The sequence below is a fragment of the Silurus aristotelis genome, assembly GCF_946808225.1.
Source record: "Silurus aristotelis genome assembly, chromosome: 21".
Classification (NCBI taxonomy): Eukaryota; Metazoa; Chordata; class Actinopteri; order Siluriformes; family Siluridae; genus Silurus; species Silurus aristotelis.
Genome location: NC_139594.1, coordinates 13,919,822 through 13,946,694, shown reverse-complemented (window position 1 = coordinate 13,946,694; position 26,873 = coordinate 13,919,822). Strand labels below are relative to the sequence as shown.

Genomic DNA, 26,873 nt, shown 5'->3' with positions numbered 1-26,873 from the left:
GAACAAACAGACATATTTGTAGAGTACGTACAACAAGATGCTTGCTGGCCGAATTGAAGCAGTGGAAACCGCCGAACATCATCAGGATGTCAGGATGTTCACATGATGACAAAATAATTTCCTTTCTCTCTCTTGCTATCCCTCGTCTTCATGTGTGTGTTTGCATGTGTGGTGCTGGTTTTAGGGCAAAGGACACCTAAACATTGTGGGAAAATAGTTTACCATTAACCAGCATTTGAAGCTCAGTTGTAGTGTCCACAGCTACAACACAGACAAGTTCAAACCCCTCTGACACACAACATTCCACAGTAATTTCACTGAAGCTTCCGAAACTGTAGATAGTCCCTTTCATAAGGATCTAATAGTATCGAGCCCTATGAGGACAAATGTTTCAGTTAAATACCAGAATCAGGTTGTCAATGCAGCATTTAAGTTTTGTACTGAAACAACAAACCTCATGTGTATATATACACATATATACACGCACAACACACATACATATAAGGTGGTATCAAAACATCGAGACAACTTTTGTAACACACCAACAGATGTCAGCACAAGGCTGCACACACAGGTACAGGGAGCACCGACCTTTCTAAGTCAGTGTGGCAAAAGACATCGTCTTGTGCTCATCAAGCGCTGTGCAACTGATGCTAATCTGACCAAGTGTGTTACCACATCTGCTATTTCATCATGGATAGCAAGTTAAAATACCCTGTCTCTGAGCTCTCCTCACACGTGAGTTTCCCGCCGGAAATCATCTCATGAGCTCAATTCCGCCAAATTTGGCTCCTGCAGACTTCGCCCTCTTCCCAAAGATGAAGATTCAGCTCAAAGGTCACCGCTTTGACACCACTGCAGAGATCCAGCATGAATCGCAGAAGGTGCTTGACACGTTTCGAAAAGAAGACTTCCAGGACACATTCCATAAGTGTCAGGAATGCTGGGAGAGCTGTACTGCTGTTCAGGCAACTACTTTGAAGGTGGTAGTGTGTAAACACAGATGAAATAAAGTTTTTTTTTGTAAACGGAGCGAGTCTCAAAACATATATATTACTCAACGCACACATTCACAATCATGATTGCACTGAATATCAGGACCAAACAATGACATTAAAAAACACAAAGTTCACAAAGACATTCTCTACAATGTTTTAAAGAGCATCACTTACACTCTCTGGTCTGGAATTGTGAACAAACCCTTTCCCGGGCTGAGACACGCTAGCTAGCTTCGAGGTTGGCCGACCTCCTCACGATGTCTAGCTTTTCTTAATTTATTTTTAAGAATGTCCGAGACCAAATCCATTTCTCTTCCTCCGTAGTCATAAAAAAGTCTAACTCAGATGTATTCATGTGTGCAGTGTGCTACAGACATGTTTTGTCAGTCGAACTTGGCTGTAACATTTTTCCCTCTGACCAACCAATCAGAGGACGGAAAAATGCTGACGCTTTTCTGGGCCAGCTAGCTGCCCTGTGAGAACAATATGAAATCTTATTGGTTAAAGAAACAGAGCTATTTCTTAGGGAGACAATGGTCAAAGAGCCAGCAGTACTGACTTTAAAGGCCCTGGGCAGATTAGATTGACATGGCAGCACATAGAGGCTGAAATCTGATTGGACAAAAAAGCGAACATCCACATAAACGTACTGGAAGCAGTTCAGCCAAGAGAAACTCTACGAAATGAAGATAATAAACTTTTGGGAATAAATTAATACGATCTCATGGAACAAATATTAGAATTTAGGTTGTAAATGAAGGTCAGAAGCTTCTGATAGTGTTTAGGACAGCAGAGAAGGCTTTGCTAGCCCTGACTGGCCCGCCACTGCATTTAAGATATCATGCATTATGCGGTCATTGAAATAATCAAAATAATAAAAAAAATTAAAAAAAATTAAAAACACCAGAGTCATTCTACACCAGCAGCTTCTTAGGGTATCAGGCTATCTTCTTCAGAAATATTAAGAATGTTCTTAGTCACTGTGTGTTTTTTCTGTATGTTTCTTTATAAACCCCATGGCTCTCTTTTCCTTTTTCGGTCACCCCAGACTCTTTTAGATATCCTGCTATTGTTCTAAACTCACGTCAGCTCCCAGCATGTTAGAAAAACAACTTACGCCTTGAATTATTCAAACCTGTATCACATGTTTCCTCCTATTTGACCTAAGCGATGCTTCAGCATTCGGCCGAGTTCGCATTTCATATCCACATGAAGCAACACACACAAGATGTACAAGGATACGCCCTGCCCTCGCAAACATACGTTGAAGGGAATCTAGTATTTGGATGCTGGAATTCACTCCAAACACAGGACAACTGTAGAGTAAACAGGACAAAGCGGGTGGGGAGGAGAAGCCAGGTAAACCACACCGCTCTTTCGGGTGGATTAAAGCGACTGCTTGAAAGTTAAGCTCTTAGTCATGAGAAGGTCGATTGCATAACTCAGGTAGGTTACACTGGGTAGTTTGGAAAAGTCACGTCAGTTAAATGCGACACATTGTGAACAGGTACAACATTACAACGGGAGTGTAATATATAATACAAACCACAGTTAAAGATTTGATTAATGAACCTTCTCTTCTAGGGCCAAGAATTCGTTCGCAATAAAACCATCAGCATGAAAAAACGCACCTCTAAGACATATTGCAAGAGCTTTTGGAAATGTGGTAACACCAACCAATTTGCATCTGTTGTCCCTGAAGGTTAATAAAGCACATGAGCGAGAGATGGAGTAGGGATAATAACCTCGAACATACATGGCCTTCATTTACCACGTAGGGTTTTATGGTCACAATAAGTGCTTGATAATTTGATGGAGATAAAATGCGAGCCATTCACTCAGAGATTTACAGGCAAATACTCCAGAGGGCTTACAATAGGACAAACCTTTTAAAAAAAAACACCATTTTTTATTATATCATTGAAAAAAAGAGAGCAATATTTCACTTGCCCTGGACAACTAGCTGCCCATCTGACATCTCCTCAGGTTGCATAGGGATCAATCAATAATTAAAAGAGCCCCTTTTCATCTGGGCTGCAATACAAATGCCCTGCTTCTTATTCCATCCCTCAGTTTCTCCAAAGCTTTTCATTTCGGTATAACTCCATTTTTAAAGCCCTAATTCTGTTCAACCATTGGATCCAATCACAAAGAACATGAGACAGGTCCAAACACCAGCAAACACCTACAGGCTTCCAGGGAATTTGTGCCTTTTGTTTCTAATTTATGAGCATGAAAATACAGGTTACGACTCTTAGTATATTCCATATAAAGTCAATGCATCATTTAATGTGATTCAAGTGACATTTATGATTTGACAAAACCGAAACAATCATTTGACTCCTACAATCACGTGTATATAAGCACTATACACACACACACGCACGCACACTTCAGCTTGTAATGTAACCATGTTCACCTTTATATCTCTCCAGGACATCCTCGTAGGCTTTAGCAAACTCTTTTTCTTGTGAATGAGTCGTGGGCAGTAAGCCCGGGACGAAGCCGGCCATGGTGTCCTGGATCCCCGCTATAGCAGTAACGTTAATCCAGCCCGGAGGAGCCGGCGCTCCGGGAGCAGCTGTCAGTCCGCCTCGGCTTCCGATCCAGCCCGCGGTTTAAAGCTCTCACCCGCCGCCGGGTTTCCAAGCCCTAATGTCGGGACAATAACCTGGCTCTAATGTGTTTCCTTTTGACCGAAAGCGCTGGATTATCCTGGCTCACTTCAATTTCTAGAAATAATAATCATAATAATTACAAAAAATAAAATAAGAATAATATTATTGTATATCGGTTACATAGTCTAAAGAACCACCATAGAAACAAATCCTCATAGAAAGGCGCGGTTGGGGAAATCCATATTTTGGTGCACGGCTGCTTCAAGCCTTTTCTTCCTGCGATCTAGCCGGCAAATGGGATTTATGTGTGTGTGTGTGTGTGTGTGTGTGTGAGTGAGAGAGAGAGAGAGATCGAGGGAGGCGCTCGCAGTGGGCTGTCCGTTTTCTGCTTCCCAGTGTAATCACATCCCGCTCCTTATATCCCACGCACCGGCGTGTGTGTGTGCCTGTATGTGCGTGTGCGTGTGCGTGTTGTCGGCTGGATGCTCGCTGTAATGGCCGCTTCTGTTCCTGCACGCATCCAGCCACCCTGTTGTCCTCCTCCCTCTCTAAAAAAGAGCTCGCCTTTCTCTACTCTTCCTGCAGTTCCTCCATACCGCCCCTGCCACTGATTCCTGTACCGCAGCAGAGCGTATCCTGCAGAAGTGAAAGCCCAGCCTGTGGCGCCCCTCTCTGGTCAAAGTGAAGCGGCGCAGCTGAGTGCAAACCCTTTCTATTTCCGGTGACGTGTCCTGATCTGACAAAGCCGTGTCCTGATCTGACAAAGCCATGTCCTGCACTGCAACCTCACCAACCAACCAGGGGGGCTTCCCTTTCCCCTACTTCCCTTTTCTCTCCTTCTGTCTCCTCCTTCCGAGCAAGCAAGGAAAGGATGTAGAAGGAAAGGTGGACGGAAGGAAGGTAGGAAAACCATCTCCAGGAGGGAATTGAGGGAATCATAATGATGACCCACTCATTATAATCGTTAGTGCTTTTGGGGCAACATCTCACACTGAGATCTTCATGTGTGTAGCCAAACCAGGCAAAAGCAAGGTGTGTGACCTTTGATTGGTTTTGCTAATTATGCTAATTCATTTACTTGGTTAATTGGATTCATTATGCAAATCAATGCATAATTTAGTAACCACTTCATCGTGGTCAGACCCGGGACAAGTCAAGTGGCCTTATATTGTCGTTGTAGATTGGAACAGTGGCAAGCTATGCATTTCACACCTAGGCATTCACTGGTGTCCTGCCTGAATCAATCCACTTCTTAATACCATCATTATGATGCCACAGCTATAAAAACATCAATATTTCAGAGAAATGCAGTATAACAGAGCGCTGCAGCTCAGCAGTGCTGATCCTGAAGGCTCAAAGCAGATTCTGTTTACCCATTTGATTTGATTTGATGACTGAAATCTGATTGCAAAGAAACTCCAATGTAAACGGACAATGGGTTGCTTCTATGAAATGAAAAGAATATACTATTGGAAATAATTTAATACATAATCACAGCCAAAATATATTCACACCTAACTCAGTGATTCTGATCGAGTTTAGGCCAACTGAGAAAATCTAAATGCATTAGAATGAAATGTTTCTCCAGGTGCAATGCAGAACAGTACACACTAAATAAAGCAAAAGTATAGTGTGAAAACAGTGTAAGACAAGCAGGAGAGTACATTCACAGGACACTAAATTCCAGGGACAATAAATGCATTGAACTTCTTCTTCTCGGCTGCTACCATTAGGGGGCGTCACAGCGGATCATCCGTCTCCATACCTCCCTGTCCTCTACATCTGCCTCTTTCAAACCAACCACCTGCATGTCTTCCCTCACCACATCCATAAATCTCCTCCTTGGCCTTCCTCTTTTTCTCCTTCCTGGTGGCTCCATCTTCAGCATTCTCCTACCGATATAACCCATGTCCACCAATGTGTGTGTGTGTGTGTGTGTGTATGTATATATATATATACATACATACACTCTTCTATCACACATCATTCCTGCCACTCTTCTCCACCCACTCCACCCTGCCTGCACTCTTTTCTTCACTTCTCTAACACACTTTCCATTACTTTGCACTGTTGACCCCAGGTACCTGAACCCCTCCACCTTCTCCACCTCTTTTCCCTGCACCACTCCACTGCCCTCCCTCTCATTTACACACATGTACTCTGTCTTACTCCTACTGACTTTCATTCCCCTTCTCTCCAGCACGTGTCTCCACCTCCAGTCTCTTCTCAGCGTGCTCCCTACTCTCACCACAAATCACAATATCAACAATAAATGCATAGAACATGAGATGTAAAAAAAAAAAAAAATTGTGCATGGTATTGAGACATGCAGGATCCTAAGCCTATCTCTGGGAAACTGAGCATGAGACAGGAATACACACTGAAAACATGCCCACGTCCACCACACACATACATGCACTTTTACACTTATTTCATAAGATTGTTAGAATTTTCCCACTAGTATAGTAAAAGAATCTGCACTGGACAGTGAATAGGGTATGGGTAAGACATTCAGCGTGTCTCCCCACTCCTACCAAAAAATCTTTCTGAAATTTGATCATGCTATTACTCAATAGTTCACTCACTGATTTTCAGTAACCACTTTATCCTGTTCAGTGTCACTGTTAATCCAAAGGGTGGCAGCTTAGTGTTTAAGGCATTGGACTTTGGATCCAAAAGTTGTGAGTTCAAATCCCAGCCACACCAAGCTACCAGGCTCTTAACCTCATAGCTGCTCAGCGTAAGTCACTCTAGATAAGGGCCTCTGCCAAATGCCATGAATGAAAATAAAATGCCTATACCAGGAATAGTCAATTACATAGGGCCATGAACATACACAACAAATAGCTATTTTCTCAGACAATCCACCTGCTGCCCTGTTTTTGGGAGGTGGAGGAAACCAGAGAATGCAGCAAAAACCCAGACAGACACAGAGCCAGCATGCACAGAACCTCTGAGCAAACAATAATCCAAGTGTGCCTTCTATATCTCAATTCATAACTAAATATCCTGCTTTAAGTAAAACTATGGAACGTTTCCTTTTTTACTTTGTCTTTACTTAGCATACAATTAAATGTCAAATTTTTGTTCCTTTACTCTGTCATGCATCATGGTTGATCACAATCACATCCGCTTTAAAATCATCCACTGAACTGAGCAGACCATTGAAAGTGTCACTTATTTGGCATGTAATGAAGTTCCCATAGCATTCAGTAGTGATGCAGCCAGAAGTTTTTTATTCCAATAATCCACAAACTGTGCCATCTAGTGACAGAAGAAAGGCCAAGTATAGCTTGACATGTGCTGTATCTGTATTATTTTAATCGGTTGTAATAAAACTCATTTTTACATTGTAGAAAATAATAGTATATTTATAAGCAGTATATTTTTAACATAGTGAAATGTTATAAGGCAAGTTTTAATGTGGCACGAATAAAAAAATTGTGGTACAATGAATGTTATTTCCTGTCAGGAAACTTTGTTTCTCAGGGCACAGTCCCACAAGTTTCGGCTATCAGGATTTTCTGAGAGTGTGTTTTGTTTTTACACATTTGTGTGATAAGTAGGTCACATCAGAAAAGCAATCGTTACTAAGGCCAAAAGACACAGCTGTGGTTAAAAACACTGAAACAGCAGATTCTTACACACAACTCTCTTTTACTCCTAATACAGGAAAAACTAGGTTACTATTTGCTTATTTACTGACACAACAGAATGTAATGCACTGATGAATCCTGATAGTGCAACTATGAAGTGAGGGCAGATACATTTTCAGAAATATTTTCTATATTTAAATTCATTCCTTCTCCACAGGCAAGCGACAATGCAATGACCTAAAACACACTTAAAACTCAGGAGTTTACAAAATTGAGGACATTCACCCTTTACTAGCAGAGACGAAGACATTTTTGGAAACGTCGAGCACAAACAAGTACTTAAAGGAATACGGTAGAATTTTTCATCTTAGTGTCTATCCACTATGGAAAGATATTGAAAGATTATTATTATTTTTATTTTTTTTTTAAAGAGACAATTAATTCCAGAAGAAAGGAATAACACTGTGCTGCTGTAGAGCAATACGATATAATATGGAGCAGGCAATCATATTTTAATAAAAAGCCTGACCTGTAGGGTCTTACTGTATTAATCTCAAATTACAGTAATGAAACAAGCATTTTTTTAATGAATTAAAAATTGCACTTTTTAACCAATAAATGTTGTATAACACGCAAAAACAAGTTGGTTCCTTTTATCACTTATAAGCAGTAACACATCAGAATCTTTGCACAGATTATAAATAAACTTTACTGTATTCATTCCAATAATTATAAGTTTGTGTCCTTAGACTGTTATAAAAGTTCAATGCTTTTGTTCTGGTTCCTGGTAAACACACAGATGCTAAAATATAAGGTTGAATACACACTTGTGTATTCATATTAAAATGGATGCTTGCAACAGAGCAATTAAAAGAGTTCTTGTATGTGAGAGTGCAAAACATCTGTTGGATCGGACCACATGAGCCAGCCCTCGCTCCCCATGTGCATCAATGAGCTTCGACCGCCCATTAACCTGTCGCTGGTTCACCAATGTTCCTTCCTTGGATCGCTTTTCTTAAACACTGACCACTGCAGACCAGGAACATCAAGAGCTGCAGTTTTGGAGATGCTCTGACCCAGTCATCTAAACATTACAATTTGGCCCTCGTTTTTGGCCCCTTGCCCATTTTTCCTGCTTCTAACACATCAACTTTAAAGATGAAATGTTCACTTACTGCCTAATATATCCCACCCACTAACAGGTGCCATGATGAAGAGATAATCAGTGTTATTCACTTGTTATTCACAAGTCAGTGGTCATAAAGTTATGCCTGATCGGTTTATACTAAATTCAGCAGAGAAGAAAAGATCCTGAAGTTAGCCATAAGTATTAAAGCAGATTTGAAACGGTGTCCAGCAGTACTGAATAAGTACAGCATATTCTGCCATTGCATATTACTTCTGACCCACTGTTACTGTTCATCCATCAGCCAGAGACACATTACCAAAAACAGAGTAAGACAGAATAGAGAAGATGGAGATTAATCATGAATAGTGACTCAGACACAGATTTAGAATCCCCTCTGCTCTTTTACAACTAGTGCTTGTCAAGATTTCCTTAATAGTTACCACGTCTCCATTCTTTGGTCATGATGTCAACCACATCATGCAAAAGAATACCACACTGAACTGGTTTATTGGATAAAATAATGCAGTAAATAAACCAGGTTTACTGCTCACAGGAGGGCTGGACAGTTTCACTGATAATAATGACATAGTGGTCTGCATTTAAATGCAGACCACTATGTCACTGATAATAATGACATAGTGGTCTGCATTTAAATTCACTAGCCGGGTGTAAGAACGTAATCATTTAAAGCTGTTGCCAATTCATCAAGAAGCCCCGGTCATCCTGGTCTGGAAATACAGTACACACAGACACTGGATCTTGACTTAGAGTGAAATCTAATCGCAGCTGTAAATCATAATCAGCATAATCATCATCATCATGCTCCGCTTGGCAGGGTCTCAGATTTACACATTGTCCACAGATTGCACACAGACATTAGTAGAAATCTGCCAAAACACTGAGGCATCATCTTGTGCTCATAATTTCTGAGACAGGACATGGAAATAGATAAGATTAGTTCTCTTTTTTCACATTAAAACAGCTGTCCATAAAATGTCGACTCAGATACAAAATCCGGATTCCTATTGAATCTAAAATTAAAAAAATCCAGTCAGGATACAATAGAGGTATCTCTATTTTTCCATCAACCTTGTTACTTGTATGCTCAGTAAATCCTACAGCTTGCTGAATCATGCATACACTATTATATTTGCATAATAAAAGATTCCATCTTAGCACTACAAAGTCTTTTTTTGATTGAATCCTTTTATGTTAATGGTATTTGGCAGATGTTCTCATCCAGAAGGACTTACAATTACCTCGTTCATTCAGCTGAGCAGTTGAGGGTTTACGGCCAAAAGTGGCGGCATGGCAGGGCTGGAATTCAAACTCAGTCCTAAACACTGAGCTACCACTTCCCTGCTCTTAGACAAAGGTCTGGGAGTCAATACTCTGTGGGAACCATTAAAGGTTCTATGTGTGACTCTACATCTATGTGTAAAGTTTTACAATCCTTTCATTAGTTGTAACTGGTAACTATCAAAAGGATTCCTGAGGAACTGAGTTTAAGGGGGGTTGGCTTACCGAATTTCTCCAAGTGGCGCAAAAGGACATACGCTGAAATCATTAAGCAAAACCACTGATCTAAGGCGAACAAGTAATCTAATGCCGCCACATTCAGTATATGAAGAACATGTTTTAATTGGATATAATGCAAACAACCTAATTTCCTAACTTATTCCACATCCATCATCACCGTTTCTCTCTCTTTGCCACTTGGTCGTCATTACTCTTCTCTTCAACGCCCCCTACTTTGAACCCGAGCTTTTATCTGAGGCCCAGCTACCTCTAGTACTTTCTCCTTTCCTTTTCATTTCCCCATTTTTGTCTCAATTGATTGCACCCTCATCGTTTCTGCCCCCTCCCCCTACATCTGCTCCGTCTTTTTCAAGCTCAAATTAAAATTCAAATGCTCACCCTCTCAGTTTTTCCCTGTTTGTTTTGGGGCCTTTCTTGCCATTTTTTACTTCCCAGTGTGCTTTATTTTTCTCCATAGTCTTGGAAACTAAATGACAGGGACAATTTACGTGTCCCCTTGGCAACAGGGAAACCCAGGGAGTAAAGCTGAGGCGCCTTCGAGTTGTGAGAAAAAAATTTTTACCCTGGAAACGGTTATTTCCGAGATGCTTAGTATACTGCCTATTTTGCCTCATCATCAATTTTCCCACTCAGTGCTCAGCTGCTTGTATTAACCCCATTCCTAGTGATTGTTATTGCAGTTCCATGTGTAATGAAGCAGGACAACAGGCCAGAGCTTCGACAATTATGAGCTCAGAAGGCATATAAAAGTCTGCATAGATAATTCACAGAAGTATACAGAATGCACACCTAGAAGACACACTTGTGACTTACTAACTAAAGATGTGCAATGCATTTACACCATGCAGTGAGTATGTGCATATCTGTTTTCAGTTTTGACTGAATCCTTACATGCCTTTTTAACTTTTATCACCGGTTTTATTGGTACAGCAGCTTGTTTTTCCTTCCTTCTCGCTACACTTTTTCAGTTGCTCCTACAGCACAGTTCAGTTCTTTGTCTCATTCTTGGCTATTTCACATACAACACAATACACTCAATCAGCAAGTATACAAGTGTATCCTTCTTCCTTTTAGAACTAGACAAACTATGGATTGCTCTAGAAGAATCCACTCCTTTCACACAGTTGCATAGTGACAGTATTTACAAACCTAAAACACTAGAACACAGTTAGTTTCAAAACAGCTCAATTAAAGTGTGCTGCTATAGTAGCCTCCACTCTTCTGGGAAGATGTTCCACTACATATTGCAATGTGCTTGTGGAGATTTGTGCTCATTCAGCCACAAGGGTTTTAGTAAAGTCAGGTACTAATGTAGGTGAGGTGAGGAGGCCTGGGGTGCAGTCAGCGTTCCAATTTATCCCAAAGGTGTTCAGTAGGGTTGAGGTCAGAGCTCTATAGCAGGCCACTCAAGATCTTTCAGTTTAACTCATGAAAACCATATCTTCATGGATGTGGCTTTGTGCACAGGGATATTGACATCCATATTTCTAATAGATTATTCTAATAAAGCACAGCACTTTTATATTGATTAATTTTGTATAACAGCAGTATAACTCACAGACAAATTACATTTATTTAAGATGTATTTATTTAGGTTTTTTTATTTATTTATTCACAAACGTATTTATGACTGAGCTTGTTCTAATAAGTCATTGTTTCTACAACTTACACAGTTTAAGAAATTAGACTGAATTTTTTCTTATTAACTTTCAGAGAAAGTGTTTATACCTGCTATGATGTAATTAATAGCAGAAATGGGTTTATCTAACTCAATTTATTTCTATAGCACTTTCAACAAAGCAGCTTTACAGAATTAAATAGATACAAATATACATTTTAGCATCATATATTTGTCCCTATAAGTTTATACTTATACTTATATTGAGTGAGTCAGAGGTGACAGTGAAAAGGAAAAAAATGACCCAGTAATGGTAATTACAAGAAACCTTGTTAGGAACCAGCCTCAAAAGGGAGTCGCATTTTCATCTGTGTAACATCTGGATATACGATGATTATAGGTTTGTGATTGCTGAGGTTATCAGTTAATGTTTTAATGTTTCACTGACCAATCAGAAAAAAAAGATTTCTTCAATTTATAAATAATCTTTAGCAAATTACTGTCATATGAGAAATAAAATACTTTGGTGCAGGTTTTAAAAGAGAATAATCTACTTCAGGGTTATCAATTAAGTTTAATGCCTTATTTATTAAATTACACAGTATTTCTTCCGAAATATTTTCTGTTTCTGGGAAATACTGAGTCATATGCTTTTGCTGTTTTGTGTTTTTTGTCACCAATTCCCCCAAAACACATGATCTAAATTACATCCTGCTGTAACTCACTGTAATTCAAAGTCATGTAATGTGACTCAAAATCAGTCTCTAATGCATTCCTGATAAAGTACCCTTAATAACAGATGCCAAGACAGATGGACTTCCTACCTGCTACTCGCACAACGGCTCTTTCCGCAGGGTCCAGCACTGAGTCCTGGCTCTTCCGCTTGCGTCTCTCATGTTTGGACAGATTCCATGGCAGAGTGTCCCCTTTTGGCCCGGTGGTGCTATGGGGGCACGGAGACAAGGATCCACCTGAACGCTCGCTACGAAACGAGCGCTCGCTCACACATGAACGCTCACTCAGGCTCTCCTCGTCAGAAGAAGACATATCGCCGTGGGGCTGAAAGAAAGCACGAGCAGAGGGTTGGTTAGAACTTCAGTATGGTGTAATGAGTAAGCACAAATAAGACACATTTGTGCAACATGAAAAAAATTTTTCCACTCATGTATTTACACAGTATAGTTGTGTATTTCTTAAGTAACAGAGAAACTAATGGGCAGGGGGAGATCAGGTGATTTAAGGAATCCCAGTGACTCAAGGAATTATGATGGAGAGAAAATGGAGAGGGAAATTGATCATCCTTATTAAGAAACTATTAATATAAGCTTAAGTCCTAATCAATATAGGGTGCTCTGGTGATGGCCCAGAGTGCCGATCTCTCTCTCTCTCTCTCTCTCTCTCTCTCTCTCTCTCTCTCTCTCTCTCTTTCTGTAATCAGGTGGAAGAAATGAGGCCTGTGGGAGGAAGATTAGACATCTGTCCATCTCCGAGCTCCACGTGAGCTGAAAGATCAATACCACTGACCTATGTGAAAGGTTGCTGCAGATTTTCCCTTCTGCCTTTCATCACCTTTAATAAAATATCAAACAAAATCTTCCAAAAGCCCTTATGACCTACAGTTCTAAAACTTTCATGAGTTAACTTTGTTTCTTGGCCTGACCACTTTTGTAAATGCATTTTCAGTAAACTGTGTTGCGTTTAGCCGGAATGGAATTTTTTTTTATTTTCTTTTTAGATCGATGAGCAGTATCTATGTCCAATAGACGTCCATGTATTTCTTGTGCATTTCAGGTTCTGTTACTTTTTTCTGCAGAGAAACAAGAAAGCTCAAGAGAAAGATGAATGTGGCTAAATCTTGATCAACATACTTTCCTGAAATGTTTTTATGTTGTGGCAGCCAGCATTTATACATAGCTGTGGTTCGGAGCCACACCATCTCATTATGCTTGTGCGGCACAATGTAAAGTGAAAACGCAGGTTTTTTTGTGGTAAAAGCATCTTTTCGATTTCGCCATACACTCTGACTGATCACGGCAGCTGCAGGAGCGATGTGTGCTGACACGGAGTTGTTGTGTTGATTTAAAGTCTCAGTCCAATTCTCACAGCATTTACAAATACACTGGAAAAAAAAAATAGCCTCAGCATTATGCATAATCACCCCATGGAAAGGAAGATGGAACATGGAACAGCTCACATGATTCTCACAAGAACAGAGTGTTGCTCTAGCACCCTGTTTAGGCAACAAAGCCTATTAAACTTAGTGCTCATTGTAGAGCCCATGGCATGAATACACTTACTAATGGACTCACATTCTTTCTTATTGTTGGAGTTATTGTTAACTGAATGAATAGTTTGATCTCACTATAATATACATGCATTTCTGCTTCACTACTCTGAGAACAATAATGAAGTTGCAATGACTGGACATTATTCATTCTCAGAAAATGAAATTTCTTGAAATTTCTTGAAGGTTCTTGAAATTAAAACATAAAATTACCGATCTATTGGATAACCACAATGTCTCAACCCTCATCTACCTCATCTAGCAATCCAAAGAGACCACTATAATACCACCAAACGGATTTTATTCCGTTATATAAATACTGGCATGGAAATAGCATTATAGGGTATTGTTTGTGTCACTGGTATAATTGGATATTTCTATGTATTAGGAGGTGGAAGCTCAGTAATTAAGGCATTGGACTTTGGATCAAAAGATCACGAGTTCATATCCCAGCACCCCCAAGCTGCAAGCAAGGCCCTTAACCCTCAACCGCTCAGTTGTAAGTTGTTCTGGATAATGGGATAAATGTAAATTTAATTGTATGTCCACCAAACCAATCCACTCCACAGCAGCCATGTGGATTGAATTCTGACTCTAATAAATGACCATAGAATATTTCACATAAACTGTGCACAGAAAAAAAGATGAACCATTCTCTAATGGTGTGCTGACAACTTGGCCTTACAAGGAACCTGTGTCCAGTTTACAAGTATAAACTACTATCCAAATATGGCTGCTACAACTAATACATTTTAGTAGCAGCACCAAACACACACACACAATTACAGTTGTCATTTCTATGCTGTCCACTAATTGAATAATATGCCCTGGTGGACGAGGCAAAAGAGGCTGATAAAAATGTGCATAGAAATAAAGAGGTACATTCATGGCACCTATATGTTAGATGTTTCAGAAGCTACAGATGAAATGAAACTTGGTTTGTAAATAGTTGGTTGCATTTACAAACACTATTAAGCCAATATTCTGTATAAAGTAAATATTTCAGTGAAGAACACAAGGATGTTATTGGATCACTAATTGGTATAAATGGTCACAGATTTCACTATATAACAGTATTTAATAAACTGTTTATTAATTCACTTTTTTTATTCCTTGGTTCTACATTAAGTGAATGTACAGGCTTTACACACACACACTATTCTAACAAACAAAAAAGCACAAGTTAATCATGAACACGTTTGAGCGTAGGTATGTGGAAGAGGGCAGATAGCATTTTACTCTGAGTGTGTTAAACTGCTCTGTGGTGTAGCATAAGAAGAAGTTTCAAAACATGGGCCTGGCTGACTTCATGCATTTTAGATGAAAGTTTGATGGCTGTTGGATGATGGAGTGCCAGCCAGTTTGTGGAAATTGCGTAGTGACCAAATTGCGGTGTGCAAAATCAAATATAGGTTTTCTACATTTCCAAGATAATGATACCTATCAAGGATGCAAGTTGTACTATGGATTGTATCCACTCAGTGATAAGGAGAAGTTGGACTTCAGTAAAATGCTTGCTTGTCAGCACAGATACTGCGAGAATGTCTGTAAGAGCAAACGCTCAGAGAGAGATCTGATAAATATATCATTAAAAAAAATCAGTACATTCCTGGTAAATGTGCTGTATAGAGCACAGGCCATGGAGTATTCAGGGCATGGAGCATTTTGATACAGTATGACCTACTACTCTTCTCACCTCATCATGGAAACCTGGACCTACTTTCCTTTGCTCGATTTTGTATTAAACTCAATGATGTATTTGACTTTCAGTTTCCTGTTCAGGGTGTGTGCAGGATTCTGGGTTAGACACTGAATTGTACTGGATGTTAGAGGAGAGAAATGTGTCGGCATCTCTGCTGCTTTCGGGTTCATGGATTCAATAAAATGCTTTTTATGAAGCCTTTTCCTTACTGGATGTAGTAGACATCTGCTACTACTTCACAAGTGTTATTTAAATAAAAGCTTGTGATGTGAAATCTGGGCTTGGCTGGTGATGTGATCGGTCAGTGAGCAAGCCTTTGTCCATACAGCATGCCGGATTCCTTATGATGATAATCATGATGATGATGATGATGGTGGTGGTGGTGGTGGTGTTCACAGTGCTGGTGCGCCACCATAAAAAAATCTCCCTAATGAAATAGTTGCCGTTAATCAGATCTAAATGCATCTACTGCTATTGGATCGCATGCATTCAACTGTCGTCTATTAGAGCTTCTGAGTGATTGAATAGACCGCAGTGAATGAGGATGAGAAGCCATCACACATGCAGACAGCCTGAGGAGCTACATTTCGAAAGCCTTACCGGAGATCGCAGGAGAGACCCCGAGCCCCAGCCAGAGCCACGCGGGCAGGGATGAGAGGATAAACCCGGCTACGAACCTGGAATTCACCGGCTTTAATGGACGGTTGGGAAACTCGATCCTCCAGCGATCACAGCGATCCCGGGGAACGGAAGAGCAGGACTATACACGGACACACAGAGCGAGTGCCGCGGTAATGGCTGTCTGCTCCCCTCCTTTTCATATCCCTCCTTCTCTCCCTCTTTCACTCCTTCTCTTCCCCCACCTCCTCTTCTGCCTCAATGTCGGCTTCTCTCCATCCTGTTCCTCCTCCTCCTCCTTAAACCCCCCCTACACACATACACATACACACACACACACACACACACACACACACACACCTCCACCACCATCACATTCCTCAATCTCCATTCACACACCTTACTGAGCTGATGAGCTGACCATGTAATAATACTACTAATAACAGGGCTTGTAACTAAAATGCATTCATTTTTAGACAGTTGCTGATTTAAGTCTAGCCTGTGATTTAGATGTAGGACTACATGAGCATGGATTAGTCCAAAGTGTAGTGACACCTGACCATCACATCACACTCATATGTGGTTCTTCCCCAAACCAAAGTCTGTATAAAATGTCTATGTTCTTTGGGTAGCATTAACGTTAGCCTTCACTGGAACAGAAATTCTGGTTTAGCATGACAATTAGGAAAGTGGTGGTTCAGTGGTTGAGGCTTTGGGTTACACATTATAAAGTTGGCAGTTCAAGCCCCAGCACTGCCAAGCAAGGCACTCAACGCTATCTACTCCAGGGGCACCGTTCCCCAGCTTCCAAACATCACTGGGATATGTGAAGAAAGGATTTTGCTGTAAGGTCCATGTGACAAGTATAAAGCACTTGTGCATGCTCCATGAAAACCAAAATGATTGGGAAAGGTTGGTGTGGAAGAACTTGACTGTCTTGTTCAGAACCTTGCCCTCAACCCAACTGAATGCTTCTAGGATGGACTAGAACATTTAGAATGCACCCAAGACGTCCTCACTTACATCAGGACCTGATCTTGTTAATGTCCTTGTGGTTTAAGGAGCATAAATCCCCACTGCCATGCTCTAAGAACTAGAGCCTTCCCAGAAGAGTGGCATATACAGTATATGACTGCGTGTTGTGTGTCAACAAACTTTGGACCATATAGTGTATCAAATACACAGTATTTGATGACTAATCCAATACAGAATACTGTGTAAATGAACACTATGCAGTCCTCTAGGGGCAGGTTATGCACAGTATAAAAACCCAAAGTTCACAATCTTCCAACATTTATAATGTCGGAGAAAATATGCCAGATCTATACGAATACTGCTTTAGTGTTTCAGTGTGTTTAAACAATACATAGTCTTAAAAGCAGTGCATCTCCTACCTAACCATTATAATAATGAGACGCAATTCCCTAAAAGAAAAGCTATTAAACACATAACCATAACTAATACTGTCTTCCACATAGAAAAAAGCCTGGATTCCACATAACACAAAGGGTTTTAGACATTGGTTGACAGGGAGACGTGTCTGTTGTGTAACTCGGTGCAAGATACGGGGTAACATAATGATCAGTGTTATCACTGTATTGGTTTTCTGGTTGTTCGGTGGCTTTTATAGTGTAGGTACAATCTTCACATGTTGGAGTGATTAAGAAACTTATGATGCAATAAGTTTAAGGAATAGATTGGAGTTAGAACAATGCAATCTTAGGTCAGACTTGAGGTCTCTCACACACACACACACACACACACACACACACACACACACACACACACACACAAAAGCCAGTATGGATTCCTGTGTGAGTAGATGGTAGTCAGAGCTACTGAAGTGTGACTAAAAGCACAGGAATTTAGTTCAACAGCAGAGGATTAACTGAACCAAACACTGATGGTTTAATCAAACAAAAACCTAAATCAGTCTAAAATGCTTGTAGTCTGCATGTGAATTATTTGATGTCTTCTTTGTAGATGAGAGTACAGCAGGTGAAACACTGAAAATAGTTTATCTCCACATGAGGGATGATTATTGTGAGCTCTAAAACTCACCTTTGTTGTAAAACTAGTTCTGTTTTATAGAAATACACTATATTGGCAAAAGTTTGCTTTATGAGCATCACATTCCACATTCAGTCCCAATATGCTCTCATATGTCCCTCCACTCTTCTGGGAAGATGCTCCACTAGATTTTGGAGTGTGCTTTGTACTTATTCATGAACAAGGGTGTTAGTAAAGTCAGGTACTGATGTAGGGTGAGGTGTGAAGGCCTGGAGTGCAGTCAGTGTTCCAGTTCCTCCCAAAGGTGTTCAGTAGGGTTGAGGTCAGAGCTCTATAGCAGTAGATCCTCCACTCCAACCCATGCAAATCTTCATTGTGCTACTGCATCACCCTGTACAATTCCGCTTTGCGCTAGCAGGTTGGGAAAGGAAAAAAAATACATCCTGGAGAAAGATAAGAAGAAAAACCGAAATCTATTTTTATGAATTTAATATGTATCAAATACTTTTAATGTATAAGGTTTCATGAATGTTCACTCACAATTGTGTAGCTTTGTATCATTTCAGATGTTTTCCACTTTAAATATATGAGTATGCTCCATTTTGGCATTCTGTTAGAGATGGCTTTGTAGATGAACAATATCTGGTATCACTTTCCACTTTCCTCAGTTTCCATTGAACAACTTTTGGATCCTCTAAGTCAGTGGTTCTTAACCTTGTTGGAGGTACTGACCCCCACCAGTTTCATATGCGCATCCACCGAACCCTTCTTAAGCGGGGCGTGTCATCACGAATCATATGAGTCGGGTGTGTGTCTTGACCTCCGCCGTTTGATCGAACCCCTGGGGTTCGATCAAACCCAAGTTAAGAACCACTGCTCTAAGCTATAAAAATCGCCCACTGGTTTGTCTTTTAATCCCTTTATTAAACTGGCATAATTATAAATAAGCTTTATATGATTCATGCTATTAAAATAATTCATGCTATTAAACTAATTCATGCTATTAAAATAATTAATGCTGAGTCTATGCCTACATTTACCTCTAGCCTTAGCCTAAGTAACCAAATAGAAAACGGACTGGGCCTTATTTTATTTTCAATAAAAGATGTATTCTTAAAAAAAAAAAATAATAATAATCCAATCAAATGTCCCCACAAAGTCAGATATCTTTCACCCCTGGACATATTTGGTCTTCCCAAAGATATAAAGACACTCCCACACCCAGACACAAATCTTACTGGCATTTGCAATAGTGCTGGATGTCATCAGGCATTTGTCCCTAATCAGGCCTGAAGATTTGCAACATCTTGACTAATCAATTTTCACTGTTTTGGTTATTTCATTTTCATTTTCTGTTCTTTGGATTAGACACACCATTTACTTTTTCTACCTTCTTCCTTTCTTCACAATGAAAAACATTTGCCATCAAATGAAGTGGAAATTTCTGTTAAACTTTGACATAAATAAACCAATTCCATACTTGTGTAATGTGTCCCTATAGTGACTTTCATGTCCTCAGACTAAAAAACATTTTGCTTTTGGCCAACAAGACTTTCATGATTGCTTACTGCCATCTAGTGGATCAAAACAATATTCCATAAAAATTGCAGCTTGTGCAAACTGTTCAGCTTTTTCATGAACCCAGTGGCGGGTGGTCAGGGCCAGAAAATCCTTCTCTGCTGGCCTCAACACTATCAGAAGCACTGACCTTCATTTACAACCTAAATTCTAATATTTGTTCCATGAAATTGTATTAATTTATTCCCAACACTTTATTCTCTTAATTGCGCAGCGTTTCTCTTGGCTGCACTGCTTCCAGTACGTGTATGTGAATGTTAGATTTTTTGTCCAATCAGATTTCAGCTTCTATGTGCTGCCATGTCAATCTAATCTGCCCAGGGCCTTCAAAGTCAATACTGCTATTTTTTTTTAACCTTAGAGAATATTATCAATAAGTCTGTTTCTTTAACCAATCAGATTTCAGATTCTCCTCACAGGGCAGCTAGCTGGCCCAGAATAGCATCAGCATTTTTCCGTCCTCTGATTGGTTGGTCAGAGGGAAAATGTTACAGCCAAGTTCGACTGTCAAAACGTGTGTAGATCTGCACACATTAATACATCAGAGTTAGACTTTTTTACGCCTACGAAGGAAGAAAATTTGATTTGGTCTCGGAAATACTTAAAAATACATTTACAAGAAAAGCTAGACATCATGAGGAGAGGTTCACCACTTCCAGACCAGTAAATACGAGCGCTGTCACTGGATTACAGCCTTTGCTTTTCTTGCTTTAGTAAAATATTATACACCCTCCACATGTGAAATGCCTCTCTTTCACTCTCTCTCTGTAATGCCACGCGCTGTTATATTGTGTTTTTGTATTGTATTGATGGTTTCTATAATTGTGACGTGATAGTGGTGCTTTTAAGAGATGGATTAAGTCGGGGAAGTCCCCACTGAAGGTCCAGGTACCAAATGCACAGACCGCCACTGCATGAACCATTTATCTTCTTCTTTTAGCTGCTCCCATTAGGGGTCGCCACAGCGGATCATCCGTCTCCATACCCCCCTGTCCTCTGTATCTTCCTTTTTCAACCCAACTATCTGCATGTCTTCCCTCACCACATCCATGAACCTCCTCCTTGGTCTTCCTCTTTTCCTCATTCCTGGTGGCTCCATCCTCAGCATTCTCCTACTGATATACCCCATGTCCCTCCTCTGAACATGTCCAAACCATCTCAATCTCGCCTCCCTCATCTTGTCTCCAAAACCTCCTACATGCGCTGTCCCTCTAATAAACTCATTTTTAAGCATGAACCATTTATACTTTTGTGTTTTCTTCCCTATAGCATGTGCTCAACAGACAATTTGACTTTAAATCCCCCAGAAAAACCATAATCCCTGGGGTTTCCATGGTCGGAAAACTCAAACAGAACTAAATAAATGCACGGAAAACCTGGGACTGGTTGTCATTTTATGAGGTTAACATTGATGCTGCTGCTGGATAATTGTATGAGGGCAGTGCAGCTGTGGCTACAGTGAAAGGAGACGTGTTGAATTGTGTCCATTGGGTGTCTTGCTTTAGTAATGCATTCATTCTCACTGTATGAGATTCCTGTCTGTGATGCAGCGCTCTGTTATACTGCGTTTCTCTATAATATTGATGGTGGAGTCGTATCGATGGATTCAGGTAGGAATCCACTGAAGGTGTGATATGCATGGCCCAACACTGCTAATGAGAGTACCCTCACTGTACGGTTTTCTTCATGTTTTCGTTTGAAATTATCCCAAACTCTGGAAACTTTCTGTCGTGTTCTTTGTCCTAAACCTTCTCCTCACTGTTTTCTCCTCGTTCCTCTATTTCTCATCCTGCATCGTCTTGTGTCTTAGTCCAGAACGCTCCAGAGTCGAGGCCTGCGTGGGACGTGTTTTTAGTCACCTCCCGCCCGCAATATTTGACCTTTGTCCAGAGTATAAGTAGTTTTATTTTTTAGTGAACTGACTGTTTTTTCCTGCTAATCTGCCTTTTGTTTTACTTTCACTTGCTTCCCTTTTGAATATGAATGAAAAAGAAACAGAAAGTTAACAAACGTTTCGTTTTGTGTGAGTTTGACTTTTTGTGTAAATCATGAACATGGACATAAACAATAAACTTTTCAGAGCATAGAACATCAACTGAAACGATCTCTCTCTCTCTCTCTCTCTCTCTCTCTCTCTCTATATATATATATATATATATATATATATATATATATATATATATATATATCTTTGTGTTGCGCGTCTAATCGTACACTTACGGTATAGGTGGTGGGAGCGGTTAAAATAGATGTGAAGACGCTACAGAACGGCGTTTCCGCTATAAAAAAACAAATAAACAAAAAACATAAAATAGCAATACATTATTATTTATTTATTTATTTATTTATTTATTTATTTATTTTAGCAAAGCACAAATTCTAAAAAAATTTTGGTAGTGGTGTAAATATGTATATATAATCATATTCAAACACTGTTTGAGACTCTACAGTAAAATGTAAAAGCAAAATCACCTTTATTTTACTTTCATTTAAATGTTTAATAATTCATTTAATTGATATTTACTCAGAGTGAAACTGACTGAATTCATTTTAAGCTCGTTCTAATGAACAGTTTTTAAGAAACAGAAAAATCAGTGAATCACCATATTCAAACACTCATAAGACATTTTTTAAGGTTCAATCTTTCAAATGATTCTTATTTACAGTGTCCCTGTATATTATAGTCTTGAATTTCAAGGCAAAATCACTTTAAACCTTTTTTTCAATCATGTTCCACATTCACTCTACAGACAGACACACTGTAAATAAGAATGATTTAAAAGAATGAGAAAACCTATAAAGAAAAATGTTAAATAAATGTGTGAATGTGGAACATGATTGAAAATTCACTGAGATTTGAAATTTCTTTTGGGTTTTTTTTTTATAGCGGAAACGCTGTTCTGAAGCGTCTTTACATCTATTTTGACGGCTCCCACCACCCATACCGTAAGTGCACGATTAGACGCGCAACCCAAAGTGCGGGTGGTTTGACCGTGTATTTTCAAGATGCGGCCTAACCGCAGTGATTCTTGCGCTTCAATGTGCCTGTAAATCGTTTTATTTAATTTTAGTTGCCATTGTTGCTTTTGTGCAGGAGATACATAAGATTATTTGTTTTCAGTAATTCATTCTTAAAAGTTAAAATTAATTCTTGAATATTTTTTAAGACTATTTTGCGGAAGTCCCGTGAATGATTTTTAAATATATACTCACATGAAAACATGTATACGTTGCTGTTGATGTGAAGCTTTTTCTAAAAAGATTTGGTAGAGGCATAAATATGGTTTATTTTTCACTACAGGAAAGTGTTCAGTTCAGGCGACATTGTGCTTTACAGCATAAGAATCCACTTTATGATGTAAGAGTTTCAACCTGAATCTGCTGATTCACTTTATTTGAACTGCGCAACAAAAAGATTTAGCCCTCTTTTATTTTGTTACATTTGCATTTGAAAGCATTTACCGGGACAATAATCCCGTCCAAAAACTCTCATAAACAGACATGAAATGATGAATAGTATTTATTATATTTCCAGTGGAACAGATAAACAATGGGGTTGTAATAATAATTATAATACACGAGGTGAGTCAGTATGCCGAGTGTCTAACAGCGCATCAGGCAGGGAGCTGAGACCTCAGGGTTCAGGGCCGAACTTCTTCGTTGCCGGTGTGATGTGCAGGAGGTGTGTAGGAGCCTTCTTTAATCAGCTTTTCCTTCTGCTTCCGGATCTCATGCAAGCGCTTGTTCTGGGTAAAAAGATGAAAGAATGTTCAATATTTAAGAACAAGGTGGAAAAAGTGCTGTTTAAAAGACAAAGTGGAAGAATCCATTTAAAGGAAATGGCAGGTTCGTTTACTGAACTCTTCACTCAATTATAAAATCTTATGCAGCTCAGCATTGTAAAAGCTCCACTCGCTTCCCTGGAGAGATTAAAGAAGAGTAGAGCTGTTGGCTTTGATTAAGAATATTAGAAAAATATATCTAACACATTCAAAACACTGGAGCAGTACAGTAAAAAAAAAATCAATATGTTAGGTTATCATAATAGGTTATGAGGACACAATGCACAACTGTGCAGAACCAGAAATGCAACCCAAATTGTTCTCTCTGAAAATGCAGAGTTAGATGTTTACTCATGAAGACAGTCTGACTGAAGAACATAACGTCTACAAAAAGAAGCTGTTCTTCTTTGCTGTGCTACAAATGTACACATTTCCAGAAGCAAAAAAAAAAATACTACAAAATATTTGCTTAAATGTACCGTCTTTTGTCGGTGCATGCATTCATAGAAATCCTCGAATTCGAGTTTGCACTCTTTCTTAGCACGGGTCTGACCGATGCCATGGCCGCACTCGATCCACTCCTTCTCGAAGGCGTGGCAGCGAGCGGCTCGCTTGTAGGGCTGCTCGCCACTTTGGGCCAAGATCCAGTGGTCCAAGTTGAATCCCAGGCGAGACTGAAGGTCGACGAACGGCATGGTTCTAGAAAAATATATATATACAATTCAAATACATAAAGGCTGAAGTAAAAACAGACAATAAATGTGGTTTCATTTACTTGTCACATGTACATTACAGCACAGAGAAATTCTTCCCCAGCAGTGTTAGGAAGCTGGGGTCAGAGCAGATGGTCAGAGCAGATGGTCAGCCATGATACAAAAAACTATGAGCAGAGGGTTAAGGGCCTTGCTCTGGGGCCCAAAAGTGGCAGCTTGGCGATACTGGGTCTTGAACCCCTGACCTTCTGATCTGAAACCCAGCACCTTGACCACTGAACTACTACTTTCCAAAGGATTTTTGGCATTAAATAAAGGATATTAGTCCTTGTAATTTACATCTGCATCAGCATAGAGATTCCATTTGTAATAAATTAATTACACAATGCTGTGTAGGTATCTGAGCATGCTGCAGCAGAGCTTTAGTGTTCAGTATTAGTGTACAGCCTTCTCAAACAAATCATCTGCATTCATTTTACGTTGTCATGACAGCAACCACAAATCATCGGATAATACATTGATATTCCGACCTACCAAATTCAGTTACACAAATACTACTAGAGCCGCAACAACTAATCGATTATATCAATCATAATCGATAATGAAATTCGTGGTCAACAAATCGTTCTCGATTAGTTGGACTGCTGGACTGCTCAAGTTACGGGATAGCGTGACACAAGATAACAATGATACTTGCGACAATAGTGGACAAATCCAGCAGCAGGAACAAGTGTGCGTCCCAAGCCATCCAAGGCATGGGAGCATTTTATATTAAATGCAACAAAGAAAACTGTACCTGGAACTTATGCAAAGCGGAGCTTGTGCAGCATGAAAGTACCTCAGTGATGCACGAGCACGTGAAAAGAAAAACACACTGGTGTCACGGGTGAAGGTGAAACATCAGCACGGTAAGTAAAAACTGTAGAATCTTTGTCACATTCGATCTGTTCTGTCGTGACTCACGAGCATCAGGTCGCGCAATCAGCTCGCTCGTGACATAGTAATGGATTCAATTAAACCGATGCAAACAAACACTACATCTACATACAACAGCAGCAGTAAATTATTATTTTTTTTAATCACTGTTGTGGTTTTCAGCTAACGCTTATGCATTTGTACACCAAAGCATATATTTTTCTTTCCTTCTTTCTTTTTTTTTTTTTAAATCAAGCCTGTTAGTTTGCTGCGTTTCTCTGTTCTGTTCTCTTTTTATAGCATTTGTCTTCTACAACAGTTAACTTCTGTTTTCAAACGTGATTTACTGCGACTTTACCAAGTTCAAATGCTTGTTTTGAATGTTTGTATATTTAGTTTATGTATATCATTTAATTATTATACAAAACTTTATTCATTGTATATTCTCAATGCTTATATCTTCACAAATAAACATAATATCTATTTTTTAAACAAATATTGTCCAAACAATGTTGTATTATATTTTATATAGATTTTTTGTAAGCATGCTTCAATTTGCATATTCAAATACAGAAAGAAACAGCATGGGAGAATTTGTTCGAAGCAGAAAACCCCAATGCTCTCCTCAACAACCAGAAACTATAAGCTTCAAAATGTCTATATTAAAAATAGTTAAACTCAATATGTGGCTTTTGCATTTTTAAATATACTTAAAATGTATATATATATATATATATATTTATATGTATTGTTTTTTTTATTATTATTATTTATATTTTTTAAGTGTACTTAAAAATGCGAAAGCCACATATTGAGTACACACACATCTATACTCTCAATTAGGGTTTTATATAGTTATAATATGCTAAACATAACATTTAAATGTTTAACCCCGAATAACCGATTAATCGAGGAAAATCGTCCGATTATTCTATTATCGAAGTAATCGTTAGTTGCAGCCCTGAATACTACATTCAGTAACTACACCTTTAAATGGTGTATCAGCTTTTAACACACTTCGCTATAGAGTCTGACCCTGTCAGCATAGCGCTAATTAGCCATATAGCAATGCTAGCATAAACACTGTTCAAGCTAGGCTTTCCCATACAGTAAACATGTTTACACTGTAATATATCGCTCTGAAAGCTCTCCTGCGACATCGATAATAACTACATTTATAAACAACATGATATAATTTGGTTTTTAAAAAGACAAAAGTCACCGTACACTTCGGGTTCACTTTAACCTTTTCCAGACCCTCTACTGTCGACTGACGGCTTGCCGTAAATCAGTTAAGGGGATGCAGCGTTTGCGACATTGCTGCAAAACTCATTATTAGCGTGTTCATGAAAGCGCTGACGGAAGAGGGCGCTATGTCTCTTTTTATCTCTATCTATCTATCTATCTATCTATCTATCTATCTATCTATCTATCTATCTATCTATCTATCTATCTATCTATCTATCTATCTATCTATCTATCTATCTATCTATCTATCTTTTTTTCTTATAAAATTTTGCAAGTTTTTCTTTTTCTTTCATTTTTACTTTTTGCATTAAATAAAAAAAAAAAGTTAAGAAATGAAACTATTGCTTTATGTATGAACTAAATTTTCTCTAACAAGTTATTCATAGTTTATTTCTATTAATCTGTATGGATATCTTTTTTTTTTCACCAGTTTTAATAATTTGTTTCAACCTCAGGCATCAACCTGAAAACATAATCATAAATATGAAAAGGTTGCAGATGCACCACACCCGTTCAATAGAATGA

The 26,873-nt window shown here is 39.2% G+C and overlaps 2 protein-coding genes across 3 annotated transcripts in view; both read right to left on the bottom strand.

Moving 5' to 3' along the window:
* Nucleotides 1–19,239, bottom strand: part of macf1a (microtubule actin crosslinking factor 1a) — a 189,677-nt gene extending 170,438 nt beyond the window's left edge. Inside the window, exons 1-3 of one of the 2 annotated variants that reach the window (XM_083523443.1) lie at nt 18,987–19,239; nt 16,085–18,806; nt 12,323–12,557 (exon numbers count right to left, since the gene is read on the bottom strand). In XM_083523443.1, the coding sequence (XP_083379569.1) occupies nt 12,323–12,545 (223 nt within the window). In that variant the 5' untranslated portion in view covers nt 12,546–12,557; nt 16,085–18,806; nt 18,987–19,239. Of the gene's footprint in view, nt 1–3,417; nt 3,941–12,322; nt 12,558–16,084; nt 18,807–18,986 lie in introns of those variants that run through there. The other variant, XM_083523432.1, reaches the window with a different exon arrangement.
* Nucleotides 19,240–23,192: 3,953 nt separating this feature from the next.
* On the bottom strand, nt 23,193–26,447 carry ndufs5 (NADH:ubiquinone oxidoreductase subunit S5). The gene is made up of 3 exons (XM_083523868.1): nt 26,328–26,447; nt 23,952–24,171; nt 23,193–23,436 (listed from the first exon to the last, which is right to left on the bottom strand). The coding sequence occupies exons 2-3, from the start codon at nt 24,165–24,167 to the stop codon at nt 23,332–23,334; spliced, it is 321 nt and encodes a 106-aa protein (XP_083379994.1). The 5' UTR covers nt 24,168–24,171; nt 26,328–26,447; the 3' UTR covers nt 23,193–23,331.
* Nucleotides 26,448–26,873: the final 426 nt, after the last annotated feature.

What these genes read in the sequence shown, in the direction of transcription:
- ndufs5 (XM_083523868.1), bottom strand. Translation starts at nt 24,167, where the DNA reads ATGCCGTTCGTCGACCTTCAGTCTCGCCTGGGATTCAACTTGGACCAC. An exon ending in GCATGCACCGACAAAAGACG is followed by an intron (nt 23,437 to 23,951) that starts GTACATTTAAGC and finishes CTTTTTACCCAG; the next exon opens with AACAAGCGCTTGCATGAGAT.